Consider the following 18817-nt stretch of genomic DNA (forward strand, 5'->3'; position numbering starts at 1 on the left):
CTGCATGGGAAGCTGGAGCTGACAGACGAGAGCTCACCCTGCTCCCCGGATTCAACTTGCTGATCTTTTGGTCAGCAGTCCTGCTGGCACAACGGTTTAACCCACTGTGACACCGAGAGCTCCTAATAATAATAACAATAATCATCATCATCATCATCTTTATTTATGTCCTGTCCCCTCTCCTCAAGGGGACTCGTTAGTATAGATCATGTTAGTTTGGATCCTCTTTACGAGTTTCTGAAAATCATGGTTCATGATAAGGAAAAAAATGAAATGGAAATTTACTAACAAGAACGTCCCTCTACAGACATATTGATTTTCATGTGAGGGAAACCAAAAAGGAGTGATTAGGGCTATGTGCTCTCCTCCTGATAAAAATTTGCTGAACATGGCATCTGTTTATCCTCACATGCAGCTCTATAGTAGTGTGGAGGTCATACTTCACTCAATTCGAGAGATGCATGAAGAGGGAAAGTCAACTATGTGTAGGTATTTCCCAGGGATATCACATTCTGATATGAAAGTATCAGAATAATTTAGGTGTAATTGATTTTCTGTGGATTGTGCTTTACTGCACATTGTCTATACCACAGCTTCTTAAATCGTGGGTCCCAACCCCAAATGGAGACCCCTTACCTCAATGTTGAGGTCACAAAAAATTGGCAGCAGTAAATGGTTCTGAATGCCACTCATTTATACAAATCTCTTCGCAACCACATGCAGTATTTACAATAGACTCTGCAGAAAATGCTTCAGCTGTACTCCAGAAAAAGGACAATCTCCCTGTTTAGCAAGCCCTGAAAATGCTGATTTATTATCAATAAATGTTTGTTTTGCATAGCTATTTTATATACCTTTTCTGCCCCCACAAGCTGTTTGCATGGAGGTGTCCTGATCTTACTGGGAACAGAGTTGAAAGGCTCAGAGGAACAGTTGGATAAAGACTTTAATTAAAAAAAATAGCAAGGTTCAAATCCCAACACCTCCTGATCTAACTGGCAAAATACTGCCTTATGTTAATATGTTTATATTGTCACTGCTAAGTAGTGAAAGAACATACCCAGACCATGTACTGTGCTATAGTCTATATCTGTTCCAAATACATAGGCTCCAAAGTGTGCTGATGCGATAAGAAGTCCGCCTGAAAGACAAAAAAAGAAACTGCATTAGTGAGAATCCTTCATTTTCCAAACACAACATCCAAAAAAGCTAAGTTCTAAACTCTTAGAGACCAATATAGTCTATAAGGTAAAGTTTCCCCTGACATTAAGTCTAGTTGTGTCTGACTCTGGGCAGCGGTGCTCATCTCTATTTCTAAGCCAAAGAGCCAGCGTTATCCATAGACACCTCCAAGGTCATGTGGCTGGCATGTCTGAATGGAGTGCCGTTACTTTCCTGCCAGAGTGGTACCTATTTATCTATTCACATTTGCATGGTTTCCAATAGCTTAGTTGACAGAAGCTGGGCCTAACAGCAGGAGCTCACCCCACTCCCTGGATTCAAACCACCAACCTTTCAGTCAGCAAGTTCATTAGCTCAGTGGTTTAATCTGCTGCACCACCAGGCGCCCTAATATAGCAACAAATAAATGCGGAGGTAGCCAAGAACACCAAACCAAAACCTAAATACAACAAGTGGGGCAGGCGAATCAATGGAGTGCAAAGGGGTTTAAAATTGGACTGGCTCTTTTTGGAAGGACAGAAATTTGAGAGGCTAGGATGGAGAGCAAGAGATATAAGTGAAGAGGTAAATGGGCTGCAAAGGGGTTTAATATTTAACGCAGTGTTGGAAGGGTGGGGGATTGAGAAGAAGTGGGGAGCAAGGACATTCAGCTAGTTAAGCGGTAGCTACAAATCCACATATAATCAAATCTGTGAAAGAGTAACCTTCGAATGTGAAGGGCCAACTGTACTTCATTCTGCCATTATTATAGTCAAAAGCAAGAAACTATATCTGAATCGTTATTGCAAATCTCAACAGCTCTGTTTGGAATTCTAGGAGATGCAATAAAGCTTCATTCACAATATTTTGGGATTCTTCAAACTTGGTATTAGTGTTTCCTTCAGGCCAAATTTAGTCAATTTATACTTACTTGATCTTATTGTGAAAGCAATGTTAAATTTAAAAAATCAAAAGAAACTGCTTTTACCTATAAATGTGATAAAAGTGCCCTCTACTGGCACATTAGAAAATGTTAATGAAAAGATCTTGATTCTCATGTGGACAATTTTAATAGAAAGGAGGAATCCATGAAAATGAACAAAATCTGGCTACCAGTATTTAAAAAACTCTAAAATCAGGACAGTAAATAAAGATCAACACTCAAATCAGGGGAATTCCAGAAAAGAATCAATCAGGGCCAGCTAACACCTTCCAACAAATGCTTCCCCAGGCAGCAACCAGCCAAGCTTTGAAGCTAGGTAAAGGTAAAGTTTTTCCCCTGAGCGGTACCTATTGATCTACTCACACTTGCATGTTTTCAAACTGCTAGGTTGGCAGAAGCTGGGGCCAACAGCAGGAGCTCAGTTCATTCAAACCTGCGACCTTTTGATCAGCAAGTTCAGCAGCTCAGCAGTTTAACCCACTGTACCACCGGGGGCTCCATTTAATGGGCTACAAGGCCATTAAATGCTAATCAAGGTGCCAACTGCAACATTCACACTTGCCTCAGGCAGACATGAGTCTTTCTCCCACCCTGGACATTCCACAGCTACAGTGGGGGGTGGGGGAGTATTTAGTCAGATACTAATTGTACAAGTTCTCCCACTTAAAAAGATGAGAGAGGCCTGTAATTGACATCATAGATAGACCTCAACTATGAGAGACAACTTTATTTATTTATTTATTTTTAAATGAGTTTTAAATAATTTATTTGCAAATTATGGTGGAAAATAAGTATTTGGTCACGTACAAACAAGCAATATTTCTGGTTCTCACAGACCTGTAACTTCTTTTTTAAGAGGCTTCTCTGTCCTCCACTCATTACCTGTAGTAATGGCACCTATTTGAACTTGTTATCAGTATAAAAAACACCTGTCCACAACCTCAAGCAGTCACACTATGGTGAAGGCCAAAGAGCAGTCGAAGGACACCCGAAACAAAATTGTCGCCCTGCACCAGACTGGGAAGACTGAATCTGCAATAGGCAAACAGCTTGGTGTGAAAAAATCAACTGTGGGAGCAGTAATTAGAAAATGGAAGAGATACAAGACAACTGATAGTCTCCCTCAATCTGGGGCTCCACACAAGATCTCACCCCGTGGGGTCAAAATGATCACAAGAACGGTGAGCTAAAATCCCAGAACCACATGGGGGAACCTAGTGAACGACCTGAAGAGAGCTGGGACTAACGTAACAAAGGCTACAATCAGTAACACACTATGCCGCCAGGGACTCGGATCCTGCAGTGCCAGGCATGTCCCCCTGCTTAAGCCAGTACATGTCCGGGGCCGACTGAAGTCTGTTAGACAGTATTTGAATGATACAGAAGAGTATTGGGAGTATGTCATATGGTCAGATGAAACCAAAGTAGAACTGTCTGGCAGAAACACAATTCGTCGTGTTTGGAGAAGAAAGAATGCTGAGTTGAAAATGTTAATATATCAATAGGTACCACTTCAGCAGGAAGGTAGCGAAGCTCCATGTAGTCATGCTGGCCATATGACTTTGGAGATGTCTACAGACAGCGCCAGCTCTTCAGCTTAGAAATGGAGATTAGCACCACCCCCCAGAGTCGGATATGACTAGATTTAATGTCAAGGGAAACCTTTACCTTTTTGTTCCTGGATTATAAATGTCATTTCCTAATGGTTTCTATCATAAAAACATGGGGAAAGTCTACACAAAAGGTTAAAAATTGCATATGAAAGGTTAAAAATAGCACATTGAAAAGTTAAAAGTGGCAGCTAGAAAAATAAAGTTTATGGAGTATAACAGCTGCTTTAAAAGCAAGTACTGCATAATTAAACAGGAAATAACACTTCCAAATCAGGAACAGTTTTTTTTTCAAATTTTGTTACATAGTGTCATTGCATACTTTATTCTATCCAGACAGAATGCTAACAAAAGCAACCTCATCTTAATAGGTAGAAGCTGTTTTATATTCAAAAGTAAAGGAACAGCAGGCCTTTAAAGAACCAACAAATAAATACATTCAATAAAGAATAGGCTGGATGGAGAAGAGATACCTGTTCCAACAAATGGATCGAATACAACATCATTTGGTTTTACTCTCCCGTGGTTTGCCATTATAAAGGCCAAACAAGCATCCATGCTTGTATTCCCAATAAAATGTCTCTTTTTTACACTATATGATTCAATAAGATCCCTTTGTCCATTGGCAATCTGTGGAATATAGGGAAGGGGGAAAGCAACATGAATGAATTACTTTGTTACCAAGCACTGCTAAAAAATGATCAGATTATAAATTCAGCTTTTGAAAAACAATTTCCTACAATATGTTATCTCAGGCCATAACACTGAACTGAGCACATAAAATGAAGAATGTTTGGTTTTTTATTCCAAAACATCCTCAAACGTTGTGTTTTATTATTCAGTTGGCTACTGTTTTGTTAAACAGTCCTGGGTAGACACTTTTTAAAAAACAAAAAAGTGACTTGAGATGTTGAAAATGTATCGACTGTATAATGAAACTGAGTTGCTGTGAGTTTTCCAGCTGTATGACCATGTTCCAGAAGCATTCTCTCCTGACGTTTCACCTACATCTATGGCAGGCATCCTAATAGGTTGTGAGGTTTGTTGGAAACTAGGCAAGTGGGGTTTATGTATCTATGGAATGTCCAAAGTGGGCAAAAAAACTCTTGTCTGTTGGAGGCATGTGTGAATATTGTAATTGATCACCTTGATTAGCATTGAATAGCCTTGTGGCTTCAAAGCTTGGCTGCTTCCTGTTTGGGGGTATCCTTTGTTGGGAGGTGATTAGCTGGCCCTGATTATTATGTTGTCTGGAATTCCCATTTTGGGTGTTGCTCTTTATATACTGTCCTGATTTTGGAGTTTTTTTAAATACTGGTAGCCAGATTTTGTTCATTTTAATGGTTTCCTCCTTTCTGTTGAAATTGTCCACATGCTTGTGGATTTCAGTGGATTCTCTGTAGTCAGACATGGTGGTTGTTAAGAGTGGTCCAGCATTTCTGTGTTCTCAAATAATATGTTGTGTCCAGTCTGCACAAAAGGTTAAAGATGGCATATCAAAGGTTATGCTGCAAGGCTAATCAATGCTAATCAAGGTGATCAATTGCAACATTCACACTTGCCTCAAGCAGACAAGAGTTCTTTCTCCCACCCTGGATATTCCACAAATATATAAACCTCACTTGCCTAGTTTCCAAAGGATCCTTCAACTTCTGAGGAAATGCTTCTGGAACATGGCCATACAGCCCAGAAAACTCACAGCAACCCAGTGATTCCAGCCATGAAAACCTTCAACAACACATTTGCATAAAAAAGTGTACAAAACTTGTCCCAAATATGGTTTTTGCAGAACTGAAACAATAGAATTTATATTAATATTAAAAAGAAAGCACACTAAAATGCTCATGGATTTCATAAAACAGTTTTGTGTCATAAACATGAGCATTGCATATAAAGGTATATTTATTCTCAATCTATTTGCTCAAAGAACTGCAATACATAATATACATTATGTGAAAAGAATTCTGCATTATCCCAGCCACTTTCTCATCTTTCAACTCTATCTGATACTATAATTATTCTTCTTTAGTATTTTATTTAGAAATTAATGTAATGATCAACTCACCCATCTCCCAAAATACAAATCAATAGGATGCTCGGGAATATTGTTTGGATCCATTCCATAATCTTCTAGTAACCAAAATATATTGTCCGGTTTCTTTAAATTCACTTTTCCTTCAAATGGTAAAAACTCCAGAGACTTAATTAGGAGAGCAGGGACAAAATAGGAATACAAAATAACAGATAAGTTTTATTTGTTCCTTTTCTTTTGCAGTTCTGAAGTAACACCAAAATAACACTAACAATGATTACAAGTCATTAAACTCAGACTGTAACTGTATGCAATTTTATGGTCCCTTCCCAACAAGTTACCTGAAATGGTGTACTTATCAAAAACATATTCATAGAATATTTAAAAACATATAATGGAGAAATTACTATAAACCCCAGTAAATTAAAAGAAATAATGAGAGCTGATAAGTTTCTTTGCAGAAGGAATACTAATGGATCTATTACTGAGCTGCTTCTCTGTGATCTTAGAGAATTAATTCTCGAAAGTATTAAGATAACAAATAACACTCCTGGATTATAGTGAAAATATTCCAGTAGAGTGGAGAAGGGTAAGATGGGCCTTTCCGAATTGAAACCTAGACCATGTAGGGATTTGAAAATTCAACTTCTTGAATTTGGGATTTTATTGAATTCGAACCTCTGCATTATGACTCACCATCTATGATTACTGGCTAGGGCTTATGGGAGATGCAGTCCAGTAACATTTGGATAGTCACAGGATATGTATTCAACCTATGTTGTGATTATAGCTCAGCTACAGCATATTCTGTGTGAAATCTAATTTTCTATGCTATATTCAAAGAAAGCCCCATGAAATGTTTACTGATACACTCATAAGTGAAGCTGATAAATCTCTTCCCTGGCCAACACTGCCTTTGTGTCCAAGGAGGGAATAACACAATCCATAGACTGCAAATCTCTTTCTTTACATGAATGACCCATCCCAAACAGGTGCTCATACCTCTGCCCATCAAATCAGCATATTGCTAGCCTGTTTGGAATACATTTCAATTTCTGTACCAAGTAAACAATTTTATCAGGATGTTAAGGAAGCCTACTTGCAGGTAAATATACAGCTTGTAAATAATTTGCTGCAGGTAAATGTGAATATACCAGCCAGGCAGAGTTTAGTTTCAGTAAGTGAATTCACCCCTGGAATCTCTTTCAATGCATGCATATAATGAATCTATGATCATGTGAACTAAGGCTAGATCCACATTGCCCTATATCCCAGGATCTGATCCCAGATTATCTGCTTATCCTGGATTATTTGGTGGTGTAGATTCATAAAATTCAGTTCAAAGCAGATAATCTGGGATCAGATCCTGGGATATGGGGCAGAGTAAATCCAGCCTGAGGAAAGAGACATACTGTGTGGCATTCTTTCAACACTGAACAACAACCTGCCTGCACATCTGGTAATGATTTTGAGGGCAAAGGAGCGGATTTAGAGGTTTGTTTGTTTTTTTGTCGTGTCAGGAGCAACCGCTCCTGTTGTCAGAGAATTGGCCGTCTGCAAGGACGTTGCCCAGGGGACGCCTGGATGATTTTTGATGTTTTACCATCCTTGTGGGAGGCTTCTCTCATGTCCCCGCATGAGGAGCTGGAGCTAATAGAGGGAGCTCATCTGCCTCTCCCCGGATTCGAACCTGCGACCTGTCGGTCTTCAGTCCTGTCGGCACAGTGCTTTAACCCACTGCGCCACCGGGGGCTCCGGATTTAGAGGTAGCCATGGTGCATCCCACACTTATGCTTTTGGGAAGTAAGGGCAGCCTATAAAAGACAAGCTGCAACTCATCCACCTTGCAAATAACTATTACAAAGCTAAATATTGCCAAATATCTACATAACCTTGTTTTACTGTATCCAGTTCTGTATGCATGTGCCTTCAAATCACCTATCCATTTGTTGTGACCCCAACAATTTTATGGAGTTTTTTTAGGCAATGAATCCTCTGAGGTGGTTTTTCGTTTCTCTAAAATGTAACCTTCAGCACTTTTTTTGTTTGTTTATTTTTTGCTAATGTCCAAGTACTAACCAGTTATGAAGTGTTATGGAAAAACATAAATATAAGCAATTGATTCAAGAGGTTACAGGGTACTTACATCTATCCTTTGTATTTTTTCTTCTTGTGTCAGTGTTTTGTTAAAAGCATGAACCTTTATCTTGTACGTTAAGTCGGACTGTAAATACGGAGCCTAAAACAAAGAAAAACATTTTGGCTTAGGGACATGGTTCAATGTGCTGTTGGTTACAGCTGAATAACAAGTTCCAGGAAAACATAAACCAAGACAGGTTCACTTATACAAACCATATTCTCTATTGGATAATTCTTCAGTGAAGAGTACAGCTCATCTGTAGATTTTCCATGACCCCACAGCTCAAATATAGATCTGAAAGTGTCACAATACTTAGGTTATATTCAGCAAGAATGGGGGGAGGGGGGATCATAAATGCCTTTCCTAGTTTACTAGATTTATTCCGACATCCCCTATGAAATGAACATACAGTGTCTATCAACATGGAAAATCACCACAGAAGCAGGAAAGGAACTTTTTCCAATCTATAATTCCAAGCATGATTCTTACTTTGCACATACTGTTCGTTGCATTAGTCTTCTAGCTATATCTTCTGAAGGTAGGCTAAGAATCCAAAATGGAGACTGAAAAGAAGGTAAAAAGAAAACAGCAGTAAGTTTAAGGAACAAGTAATATGATTAATGGAAGGAATCCCATTGCTTGTGTTACACATGTACTAATGTTTTGTTCAGCTGCACTGCCAGCTTACCATCACAATGGAACCAATAGAAAAGCCTATCAATGAATCAAAAGCAACCTCTTCTTTCCTTGCTATTGCCATTTTCTTCCCAACTACAACTAACTAATAGTACCATGTTAGGGAGGGAGGGGGAAAGGAGATAGTGGTATGTATGTGTGCATATATACATGTATTTATAGATGGCACTTTTGATTTGAAAGCATGGAAATAAATAAATACAACGGAAAGCAATTCAAAAAACTGATGGCGAAGTCCTGCTAAAAGCACTTGATTAATCCCAATGAATTTAATGACGCTCTTGCGTAGGAAACTGTAGAGTATAGCTTACAGTTTGCTATAAATTATAGAGAGCGACATGTCAGTCTTTTATGACAGTCTTGTACAGACTTACCTGAACTCAGGTTTTACTAAGTTCATCTTGACATACTTTTAAGATTATTCTATACAAGTCAAAGACCAATGCTGTGTTCTAAAGGGTGTATTATACAGAATACACAGGGTTTCAACTTCTATTATACTAGTAGTTTTGGAAATTTTCCTGTATCTCCCAGGTGGTGCAAATTAGATATGACACGTTATGCATATTTTGTAAGACTGCCCTCAAGTTTAAAGATAGTTATAATATGCAGTGTGAATAATACATTAAGTGACATATATATTTAAGATGGAGGCCCCCGGTGGTGCAGCAGGTTAAATAGCTGAGCTGCTGAACTTGCTGACCAAAAGGTCAGTGGTTCGAATCTGGGGAGGAGGATGAGCTCCGGCTATTAGGCCCAGCTTCTGCCAATCTAGCAGTTCAAAAACATGCAAATGTGAGTAGATCAATAGGTACCGCTCTGGAAGAAAGGTAATAGCACTCCATGCAGTCTTGACAGCCACATGACCATGGAGGCATCTACGGACAACACCAGCTCTTCGGCTTAGAAATGAAGATAAGCACCACCACCACCCCCAGAGTTGGACACAAATAGATTTAATGTAAAGGGGAAACCTTTACTTTTACTTGACATTTAAGATGGAGGGAAGTGATCTGTACATTGTCCTGAGTCAATTAAAGTCAATGGTAAAGTTGTAACCCAGCAATATTGGGAGGACTACATTTTGCATCCTCCCAGTTATGTAGGATTACGTCATCCCTGATGATGTATAGGCCATACTACAAAACAAGATAGCAGAAGGAATGCATGACTTTTTTTCTAAACCCACATGTTTTCCCAGGATGCTAAAAAAAGAGATGATTAATGAGGAAAGGTGATATGATTTCATATTAGCTACTCGCTAAGCATAGATGCCACACACAAAAAGATGCCTCATCCATAAATCAAAGTGTTATTCAATTTTCAGCATTTCTAATGAAAGACATTTTTATTCCAGCATTCCAGTTTCCAAAGGTATTTGTACTGTATCTAAAATATAATCCTTTCATGGTCTACTTTCACTGAAAGCATTACTGATGCCAGTAAGGTGGAAGCTTGGCTTGAAAGAACCCATTCCACTGAGTCAATAGTTTAAAGCTCACAAAAGCTTAAGGCTTTTTCCTGGACCCAAACTTACATTTAGTCGTAGTTCCTGCTGACTGCTCAATCGCCCACCACAGAGGGAAACCAAAGATTTTATTTCCTAGGGAAAAGATCACAAAAATAGTTCTGGAAATTAAACCAACATCTCAAAACGTTAAATTTGTTGATTTAACTATGAAACAAATGTTGTCCTGAATCACACCAGAAGATTGAATTCTTCTGGAAAACAATCCTGATGGACACTCCATCGAATATCCAATCTTCCCACTCACTTAGTATTATATTATTATATTTTATCATTCAGTTTTAACCACATTGTACCCCCAGCCTCAAGTCGTATACAAATCATAATCATAATTTACAGTGCAATTGTTGTTGCTGTTTGTTGCAAATTGCCTTTTGAAGTCATTTTTGACCTATAGTGATACTATGAATGAAACGTCTCCAAGAGCCACTGCCATCAACTGGCTTGGTCAGATCTTGCACACTGAGCACCTGGATTATGCAAACCTCTCTGTGATCCCTGTGTATTCAGATACAACCATCCATAACTTGTTTTACAAAAGAAATCCAGAAGTAAACCTTGATTCTTGACTTTTTTTTATAAGGGACATCATTTTACCATGCCGTTGTATATAATGGGACTTAAGCATCCATCAGATTGGGTTTTCATGCAGGGTTGTGGAACCAAACTCCAGTGGATACTGTATACGTGCATTTTAACTGTTACTTTTAAAAAAAATACCATTGATGTTTCATTCTGTTGTCCATGGTGGGAGAAAGAACTCGTTTCCTTGAGGCAAGTGTGAATGTTGCAATTGGCCAACAATGGGGAAACCATGAAAATGAACAAAATATGGCTACTAGTATTTAAAAAACTCTAAAATCAGGACAGTAAATAAAGAACAACACTAAAAAAAACAGGTAAATCCAGACAAGAATCAATAAGGGCCAGCTAACACCTCCCAACAAAAGATTTCCCCAGGCAGGAAGCAGTCAGGCTTTGAAGGTCATAAAATGCCAATTAAGGTGGCCAATTGTAACATTCATACCTGCCTCAAGTAGACAAGAGTTCTTTCTCCCACCCTGGACATTCCACAGATATAAACTCAATTTTCTAGTTTCCAACAGACCTCACAACCTCCAAGGATGCCTGTCATAGATGTGGGCAAAAAGTCAGGAGAGAATGCTTCTAGAACATGGTCATACATCCTGGAAAACTCAGAGCAACCCATACAATTGATGTGAGTGGCTGTAAACCATTTTATACTTTAGTGCACTTTAGTGGTCAGATGTTATTACAAAGTAAATGCGTTTAATGATATTTTATTATGCTTTTTAACTAATAATTTTATTTTCTTTCTAATTTACTTATTTATTGGATAGTCATTATAAGTTTATATTGATGTTGTTCATTTATTTCTTTTAGGAGCTCCTGGTGGCACAGTGGGTTAAACCCCTGAGCCGGCAGGACTGAAGACCAACAGGTCGCAAGTTCGAATCTGGAGAGGCGGATGAGCTCCCTCTATCAGCTCCAGCTCCTCATGCGGGGACATGAGAGAAGCCTCCCACAAGGATGATAAAAACATCAAATCATCCAATTCTCTCACACCAGAAGCGACTTGCAGTTTCTCAAGTCGCTACTGACACGACAATAAATAAATATTGGTTTGATTTGGTTTGTTTGTTTTCATTATGGCATTAAATGCTTGCCACTTTTTTGTTTGGAAACTGCTCTGAGTTCCTTCGGGAAGATAAGATAAGTTACAAATAAAGATTATTGTTGTTGTTTATTCGTTCAGTCGCTTCCGATTCTTCCTAAGCTTACCTGTCCGAACGTATCTCCCTCCCAGGGATATTAGATCGTCCCGCTCCCTCCTGACTTTCCAAAAAGGTAAAAACTTGGCTCTTTGAGCAAGCTTTTGAGAATGCAGCGGAATAGATAACATGGAACTATGAATTGATGAACATGGAATGGCTAGACGATGTTACTGGAAACGCTTTTAACAAGATGACACCGATGATTAGATATTTTAATGGTTTTTATATATGTTTTGTTGACAGTTTTTAATTGCACTTTTATATTGTTATGTTGATGGTTTTTAATTGCACTTTTATGGATGTATGGCATTGAATTGTGCCAACCTGTAACCCGTCTTGAGTTGCCATAGGCGGGCTATAAATATTGTAAGTAATAAATAATGACCTCATGGACCAGCACACACCAGAGCTCCCTTCCATCAAGGTGAAGCCAGTCACTTCAGGATAACATCCATCCATCTTGCCATTGTTATTATTATTATTTAAAAGTTGGTATATTTGTATCACTCTTGAGACCTTGGATGGCATACCAATGCCTCAAAAAATGAATAGAGCCGCATAGCATGGCAATTAAAGGAAAATCACAGCACTACAGTTGTGCAAAGGGCTCGCTCTTTTATAGTGCTTTTTGCACACATTCACCAATTTGCATACACTTTGGGAAGCTATGAAAACTAGCCCTGAAACAAAACAAAACCCTCCTCTGATGGGAGAGTCCTAAAGGTATCTTATGCATCTACATTGTGGAATTATTACAGTTTGATACCACTTTAACTGCCATAGCTGAACTCTATGGAATCTTGGATATGTAGGATTATCTTCCAAGGAGTGCTAATGCCTCACCAAACTATACATAGTTAAAGTGGTGTCAAACTGCATTAAATCGACAGTGTAGATCAGATATGGGCAAACTTTGGTCCTCCCTCCAGGTGTTTTGGACTGCAACTCCCACAATTCCTAACAGCCGGTAGGCTGTTAGGAATTGTGGGAGTTGCAGTCCAAAACACCTGGAGGGAGGACCAAAGTTTGCCCATACCTGGTGTAGATGAGACTTCTCTATCTGTCTCCCTCCAGCATGGGTAATGGACAACTAGCGCGGGGAGGGGGGGGGGGGAAGAGAGGTGCAACCGCGCATGCGCCCTTGCCTCCACGAACGTTCCAAGCGTGCGGATTGGCCCTGACGCGCCGGACACTCACCGGCAGCCGGAATTCCAAGTTCTCCTGCGCGAGGAGCAGTAAGTACCGCGCTCGCCCTGCGCCCGGCCGTGCCATGGCCCCCGGCTCCCGGTCGGGAGAAGCACGCATGCGCGCCTGGGCTGGGAGGCTGGGCTAGGAGCAGGAGTAGCAGCGGAGGAAGTGATGAGAGCAGCCAACAGGAAAAGGGCGGACCAGGAGGAGAAGGGTAATCTTAAACTACCTGCCTAAAGAGAGGCTGTCATTATTCCATTGCAAGAAAAGAGACTGTAATGAAACCCTTGGGTTTGTTTTGCTCCAGGGAGGGGAAAAAATAAGCATGGTTTTTGTGACAGTGTGCCTTTAAGGATCTGGTACTTATGGAGGCTGGTATTATATGTACTTGCAGAGAGATTGTATTCCAGTTAGACTTTTGTGTATAGTTTAACTATACAATATTCCAGGCATGGGCAAACTTGGGCCCTCCTCCAGGTGTTTTGGACTTCAACTCCCACAATTCCTAACACCTGGAGGAGGGCCCAAGTTTGGTCATGCCTGCACTCTAAGGCAAAGGTAAAGGTTCCCCCTTGACATTAAGTCCAGTTGTGTCCGACTCTGCGGGGTGATGCTCAACACCATTTCTAAGCTGAAGAGCTGGTGTTGTCAGCAGACACCTCCAAGGTCATGTGGCCAGCATGACTGCATGGGGCACCATTACCTTCCCACCGAAGTGGCCGAGATTACCTGTCCGAACATATCTCCTACTATGAACCACCACGAAGCTTAAGATCATCAGGAGCGGCCCTTCTCTCAATCCCACCACTGCTCTCGATCCCACCAAATGCGATTGGTGGGGATGAGAGACAGGGCCTTCTCGGCAGCAGCCCCCCATTTGTGGAACTCTCTCCCTAAGGATATCAGGTTGGCCACCTCCCTCCTGTCCTTTAGAAGACAACTGAAGACCTGGCTCTGGGGCCAGGCATTCGATTAGAGGCCAACGGCAATAGGAAAATGAAATTTGGATTTTGCAACATGATTCTCCCGGCTCAGCTTGGTTTTACTGGCACGTTAATCTATTAATTTATTGGTAAATTTTACTGATGATATTGTACAATGTTTTAAAATGATTTTATTGTGAATTTTAATTTTTATGGTATTTAATGCTGTTAGCATCCTCTGATGCTCATGTGAGGCCTCACTGAGTCTCCTTGTGGGGAGAAGGGTGGGATATAAATATATGAAATAAATAAATAAATAAATACCTATTGATCTGCTCATATTTGCTCATATCTGCTAGGTTGGCAGAAGCTGGGGCTAACAGCGGGAGCTCACCCCACTCCTTGGATTCAGCAAGTTCAGCAGCTCAGCGGTTCAACTCTGTATTGACTTGAAATTGATGTTGAAACACAGTAGCTAAAAACAAATAAAGACCACTTAATGCTACACAGTTTTACTGTAGAGTCTCACTTACCCAACCTTAGCTCATCCAACATTCTGTATTACTCAACAGTCCCACCCAGACCCACAGCTGTTTCAGTACATTATGATGTTTTGGTATGAAATTTGTAAATACAGTAATTACTACTTAACGTTACTGTGTATTGAACTGCTTTTTCTGTCAATTTGTCATAAAACATAATGTTTTGGTTCATAATTTGTAAAATCATAACATAGTTTGATGTTTAATAGGCTTTTCCTTAATCCTTCATTATTATCCAACATTTTCACTTATCCAACATTTTGCCGGCCCATTTATGTTGGATAAGAGAGACTCTACTGTATTTGCAAATGCGGCATGGAAATTTGTTTTTTTTTTTTTACCGGTTGCCTGAGAATTTCAGTTAACTGAGAGTATACTATATTCTGAGTAAACTGAGGTCTATCTAATACTTTATTTGTGCACCTGAATTTAATAGCACATATGTAAACTGTAATTTGAACAAATTTGGGATGGTAAAATGTGTGAAATACACCATAAATCTTTGCTGCTGATAAAAGGAGGCAGTAAAACAATTTGTGGCCAATCAAGTAAAACTAATTAAATTTTTATGGTGCCCTAAGGCTTTTGTTGCCATTGGCTCAAATGACTAGTTCTGTAGAACAGCACTAGTTCTGCAAGTCACTGGCTTTGGGTCTGCAGGAAATTCCCTGGAAATAAGTTGCTGTATTCAACTGTGTTGTTCTTGTTGTTGTTGTTAAGTACATAACAAGACCAGTACACAGAAAACAAGATCGCTATGCTGGCTTTTGTATTTGATCACACATTGAACACTTCCCAAGTGTCTAGGACTGCGTGATGTATTGGCAAATAATGCATGCAGATCTGAGTAGAGTGGTCTTTTGCAACTGACGGATAGTAATTTTGTCAGTGCCCATTTTTATTATTATTATTATTATTATTATTATTATTATTATTATTATATCTATTTATATCCCTCTTTATCTCTCCTGGAGGAGACTCAGTGCAGGTTAACATAAAAACATCGGCATACAATTTAAAATAACACATATGGTTCCAGTCTCTGGCCCATTTGGTTAAAAAAAGCCTGATTGCCTTCCATTTCAACTAGCTTCAGAGCTTCTCTGTTCTGTTCTAGAAGTGTTAGTTGTTGCTTTGATACACTGCGCAGATCATATAAAACACAGGTTGGGCATCCTTTATCTGGAAATCTGAAATAATCCCAAATTATCCAGATGGGTGGCAGAGATAGTGACACCTTTGCTTTCTGATGGTTTAATGTACACCAACGTTGTTTCATGTACAAAATTATTAGAAAATATGATGGATAAAATTACCTTCAGGCTATGTGTAAATATCCACATTTCGTGTTTAGACTTGAAGTGCAACTAAATTGTAGATTTGATGCACCTTGATAGCACTTTAACTGCAGTGGCTTAATGCTATGGAATATGAGAGCCTTCTCTGCCAAAGGGTGCTGGCACCTCACCAAACTACAAATTCCGTCATCTGATAGCAGTGAACCATGCCAGTTAAAGTGGTGTGAGTTCCATCTGAACATGAGGAAGAACTTCCTGACTGTGAGAGCCGTTCAGCAGTGGAACTCTCTGCCCCAGAGTGTGGTGGAGGCGCCTTCTTTGGAAGCTTTTAAACAGAGGCTAGATGGCCATTTGTCAGGGGTGCTTTGAATGCAATATTCCTGCTTCTAGGCAGGGGGTTGGACTGGATGGCCCATGAGGTCTCTTCCAACTCTATGATTCTGCAGTGTGGATCAGAACTGTCCCAACTGTGTATGGAATGTTAATGTGTAATCCGCAGTGTGCATGTTTGTTGTGCTTATGGAACAAGAAACCTCTGAGTCTATGTGAAATATGCAATCAGTCATATGATTTAACAAATATAAACCCCTGGTGGGCTAATGGGTTGTGCTGGCAGGACTGCTGACCCAAAGGTCGGCAGTTCGAATCCAGGGACCAGGGTGAACTCCCATCTGTCAGCTCCAGCTTCCCATGTGGGGACATGAGAGAAGCCTCCCACAGGATGGTAAAACATCCAGGCCTTATATGGGCAACATCCTTGCAGACGGCCAATTTTTTCACACCAGAAGCGACTTGTAGTTTCTCAAGTCACTCCTGATACTCTCTCTCTCTCTCTCTCTCTATATATATATATATATATACACACACACACACACACACACACACACACATACATACATACACATATGTTGGATCATAGAATAATAGAGTTGGAAGAGACCACGTGGCTCATCTAAACCAACCCCCTACTGTACTGGAAAAGCACAATCAAAGCCCCAACAGATGGCTTTAATGGCCTCTGTTTAAAAGCTTCCAAAGAAGGAGCTTTCACCATACTCCAAGGCAGAGAGTTCCACTGCTGAACTGCTCTTACTGCCAGGAAGTTCTTCCTAATGTTCAGGTGGAATCTCCTTTCCTGTAATTCGAACCCACTGTTCCATGTCCTAGTCTGCAGGAATCCAGAAAACAAGTATGCTCCCTCTTTCTTATGACACCCTTTCAAATATTTACATATTTTGTTATTACAATTTACGTAAGTATATGTTCATATCTCTTGGTTTAACCTCCAGATTGCTAATAAGACTAAATTCCTGTTTCGCAAAATGATGTGTCTCAAAAGCATGTCTCCAGCATGAAATGTTTGTAAAGCTCTAGTGTAGATGCACCCTCTGATCCCATCTTGGTCTCAAGCATTTTGGGTAAGGGATACTCAGTCTATCTTATTTTTGTGTCCACAGCTGATTCATTTCTTTTCCTGGGATGTTACAGTCTTCTTGAGGCATGGAGGGAAGAGAAAGGTCCAGTACCAAAACAGCGAGGGCCCACCGTGGCGCCGTGGGAGAGCTGACACAGGGCTGGCAGAGCTGGTCCGACGATCACGTTGATTATCAAAAACGGAACCCATTCAGCAGCAACGAACCAGTGACACTGCGGACTGTGAAAGGCGATCCCACTTACGGGAGGCCACCAGAAGGATCGAAAACAGAGCAGAGGGGGAAAGATGCTCACACGCATATTGGCAAGGAAGTTGAGGAATTATGCTTGGTCATACGCAGCGTTGGGGAGAGAGGACAAGATGGGCGTGTGCGGATAAGCTTTAAGCACCTTTTTGACAGATATGTGACTATATCCAACAAAGTTGTAGGTGTCCTCTTGAGAGCGAGAAAGCACGGGCTAATTGACTTTGAAGGTGAAATGCTTTGGCAAGGAAGAGATGACAATGTAGTCATCACATTACTTTGAATGAATTGGGTAAACTTCATTGCATGATACTCTGGGGAACATTTTCAATACTTTTAAGTGGCAACCATGCTGGCTGGTCAACCATGCTGGCTGGTGCTATGTTAAAATGAGATACATGGTTGCTAGTTCATGCCTTTGACCCACTGAATTCTGCAGTGTCTTGAATTTACTCTATTTAGGATTAAACCTCAGCATGGTGTCTCCCCACCAATTAAGCTGTGAGTGTGTGTGAACTGAAACTAGGCAAATATGACTAATAACTGTGGCTGTGCTAGAAATATACAATGTTAGTAAATTAAAGGATTTTGAGCATATTTTTAGTCTGGTTGCTGTAAGTTTTTCAGGCTGTATGGCCGTGTTCCAGAAGCATTCTCTCCTGACATTTCACCTGCATCTAAGGCAGGCCTCCTCAGAGGTTGTGAGATCTGTTGGAAACTAGGAAAAGGGGTTTATATATCTGGATTTTAAGTCTCCTATCACTAAAAAGTCAATATATGGTGTATTTAATTGTGAAATGAGTGACACTACTCACTACAGAGTTCCTTTTTAAGTCAGCCTGGTGGTGCAGTGGGTTAATAAACTTTATTTATACCCCGCCACCATCTCCCCGATGGGGACTCGGGGCGGCTTACATGAGGCCAAGCCCTACAACACAATACAGTGGGTGAGCTCCCACTGTTAGCCCCAGCTTCTGTCAACCTAGCAGTTCGAAAACATGTAAATTAATAGGTGCCGCTTTGGCGGGAAGTAACAGCGCTCCATGTAATCATGCCGGCCACATGACATTGGAGGTGTCTACGGACAACGCCGGTTCTTTGGCTTAGAAATGGAGATGAGCACCACCCCTCAGAGTCAGACATGATTAGCCTTAATGTCAGGGGAAACCTTTACTAGTGTCATAAAATACACAAGAGAAATGTGAGACTATTTTTAAAATTAGCTAGTTTTGTATTAAACACATTACAGTGCTGCTCATCTATGTATCCGGCTCATACATC

General features: G+C 40.3%; 1 protein-coding gene and 1 long non-coding RNA gene across 2 annotated transcripts in view; one reads left to right on the forward strand and one right to left on the reverse strand.

Annotated features, from left to right (window-relative positions):
* Positions 1-13211, reverse strand: part of TRMT11 (tRNA methyltransferase 11 homolog) — a 31443-nt gene extending 18232 nt beyond the window's left edge. Inside the window, exons 1-8 of the mRNA XM_060753301.2 lie at positions 13104-13211; positions 10120-10185; positions 8376-8449; positions 8099-8180; positions 7893-7985; positions 5780-5914; positions 4188-4344; positions 1061-1141 (exon numbers count right to left, since the gene is read on the reverse strand). Coding sequence (XP_060609284.2) covers positions 1061-1141; positions 4188-4344; positions 5780-5914; positions 7893-7985; positions 8099-8180; positions 8376-8449; positions 10120-10185; positions 13104-13211 — 796 coding nt within the window. The remainder of the gene's footprint in view (positions 1-1060; positions 1142-4187; positions 4345-5779; positions 5915-7892; positions 7986-8098; positions 8181-8375; positions 8450-10119; positions 10186-13103) is intronic.
* Positions 13106-18133, forward strand: LOC132760949 (uncharacterized). The gene is made up of 2 exons (XR_009629910.2): positions 13106-13308; positions 17315-18133. It is a non-coding gene; the product is annotated as an uncharacterized lncRNA (long non-coding RNA).
* Positions 18134-18817: the final 684 nt, after the last annotated feature.

This window comes from Anolis sagrei, chromosome 1, assembly GCF_037176765.1.
Source record: "Anolis sagrei isolate rAnoSag1 chromosome 1, rAnoSag1.mat, whole genome shotgun sequence".
NCBI classification, from domain to species: Eukaryota; Metazoa; Chordata; class Lepidosauria; order Squamata; family Dactyloidae; genus Anolis; species Anolis sagrei.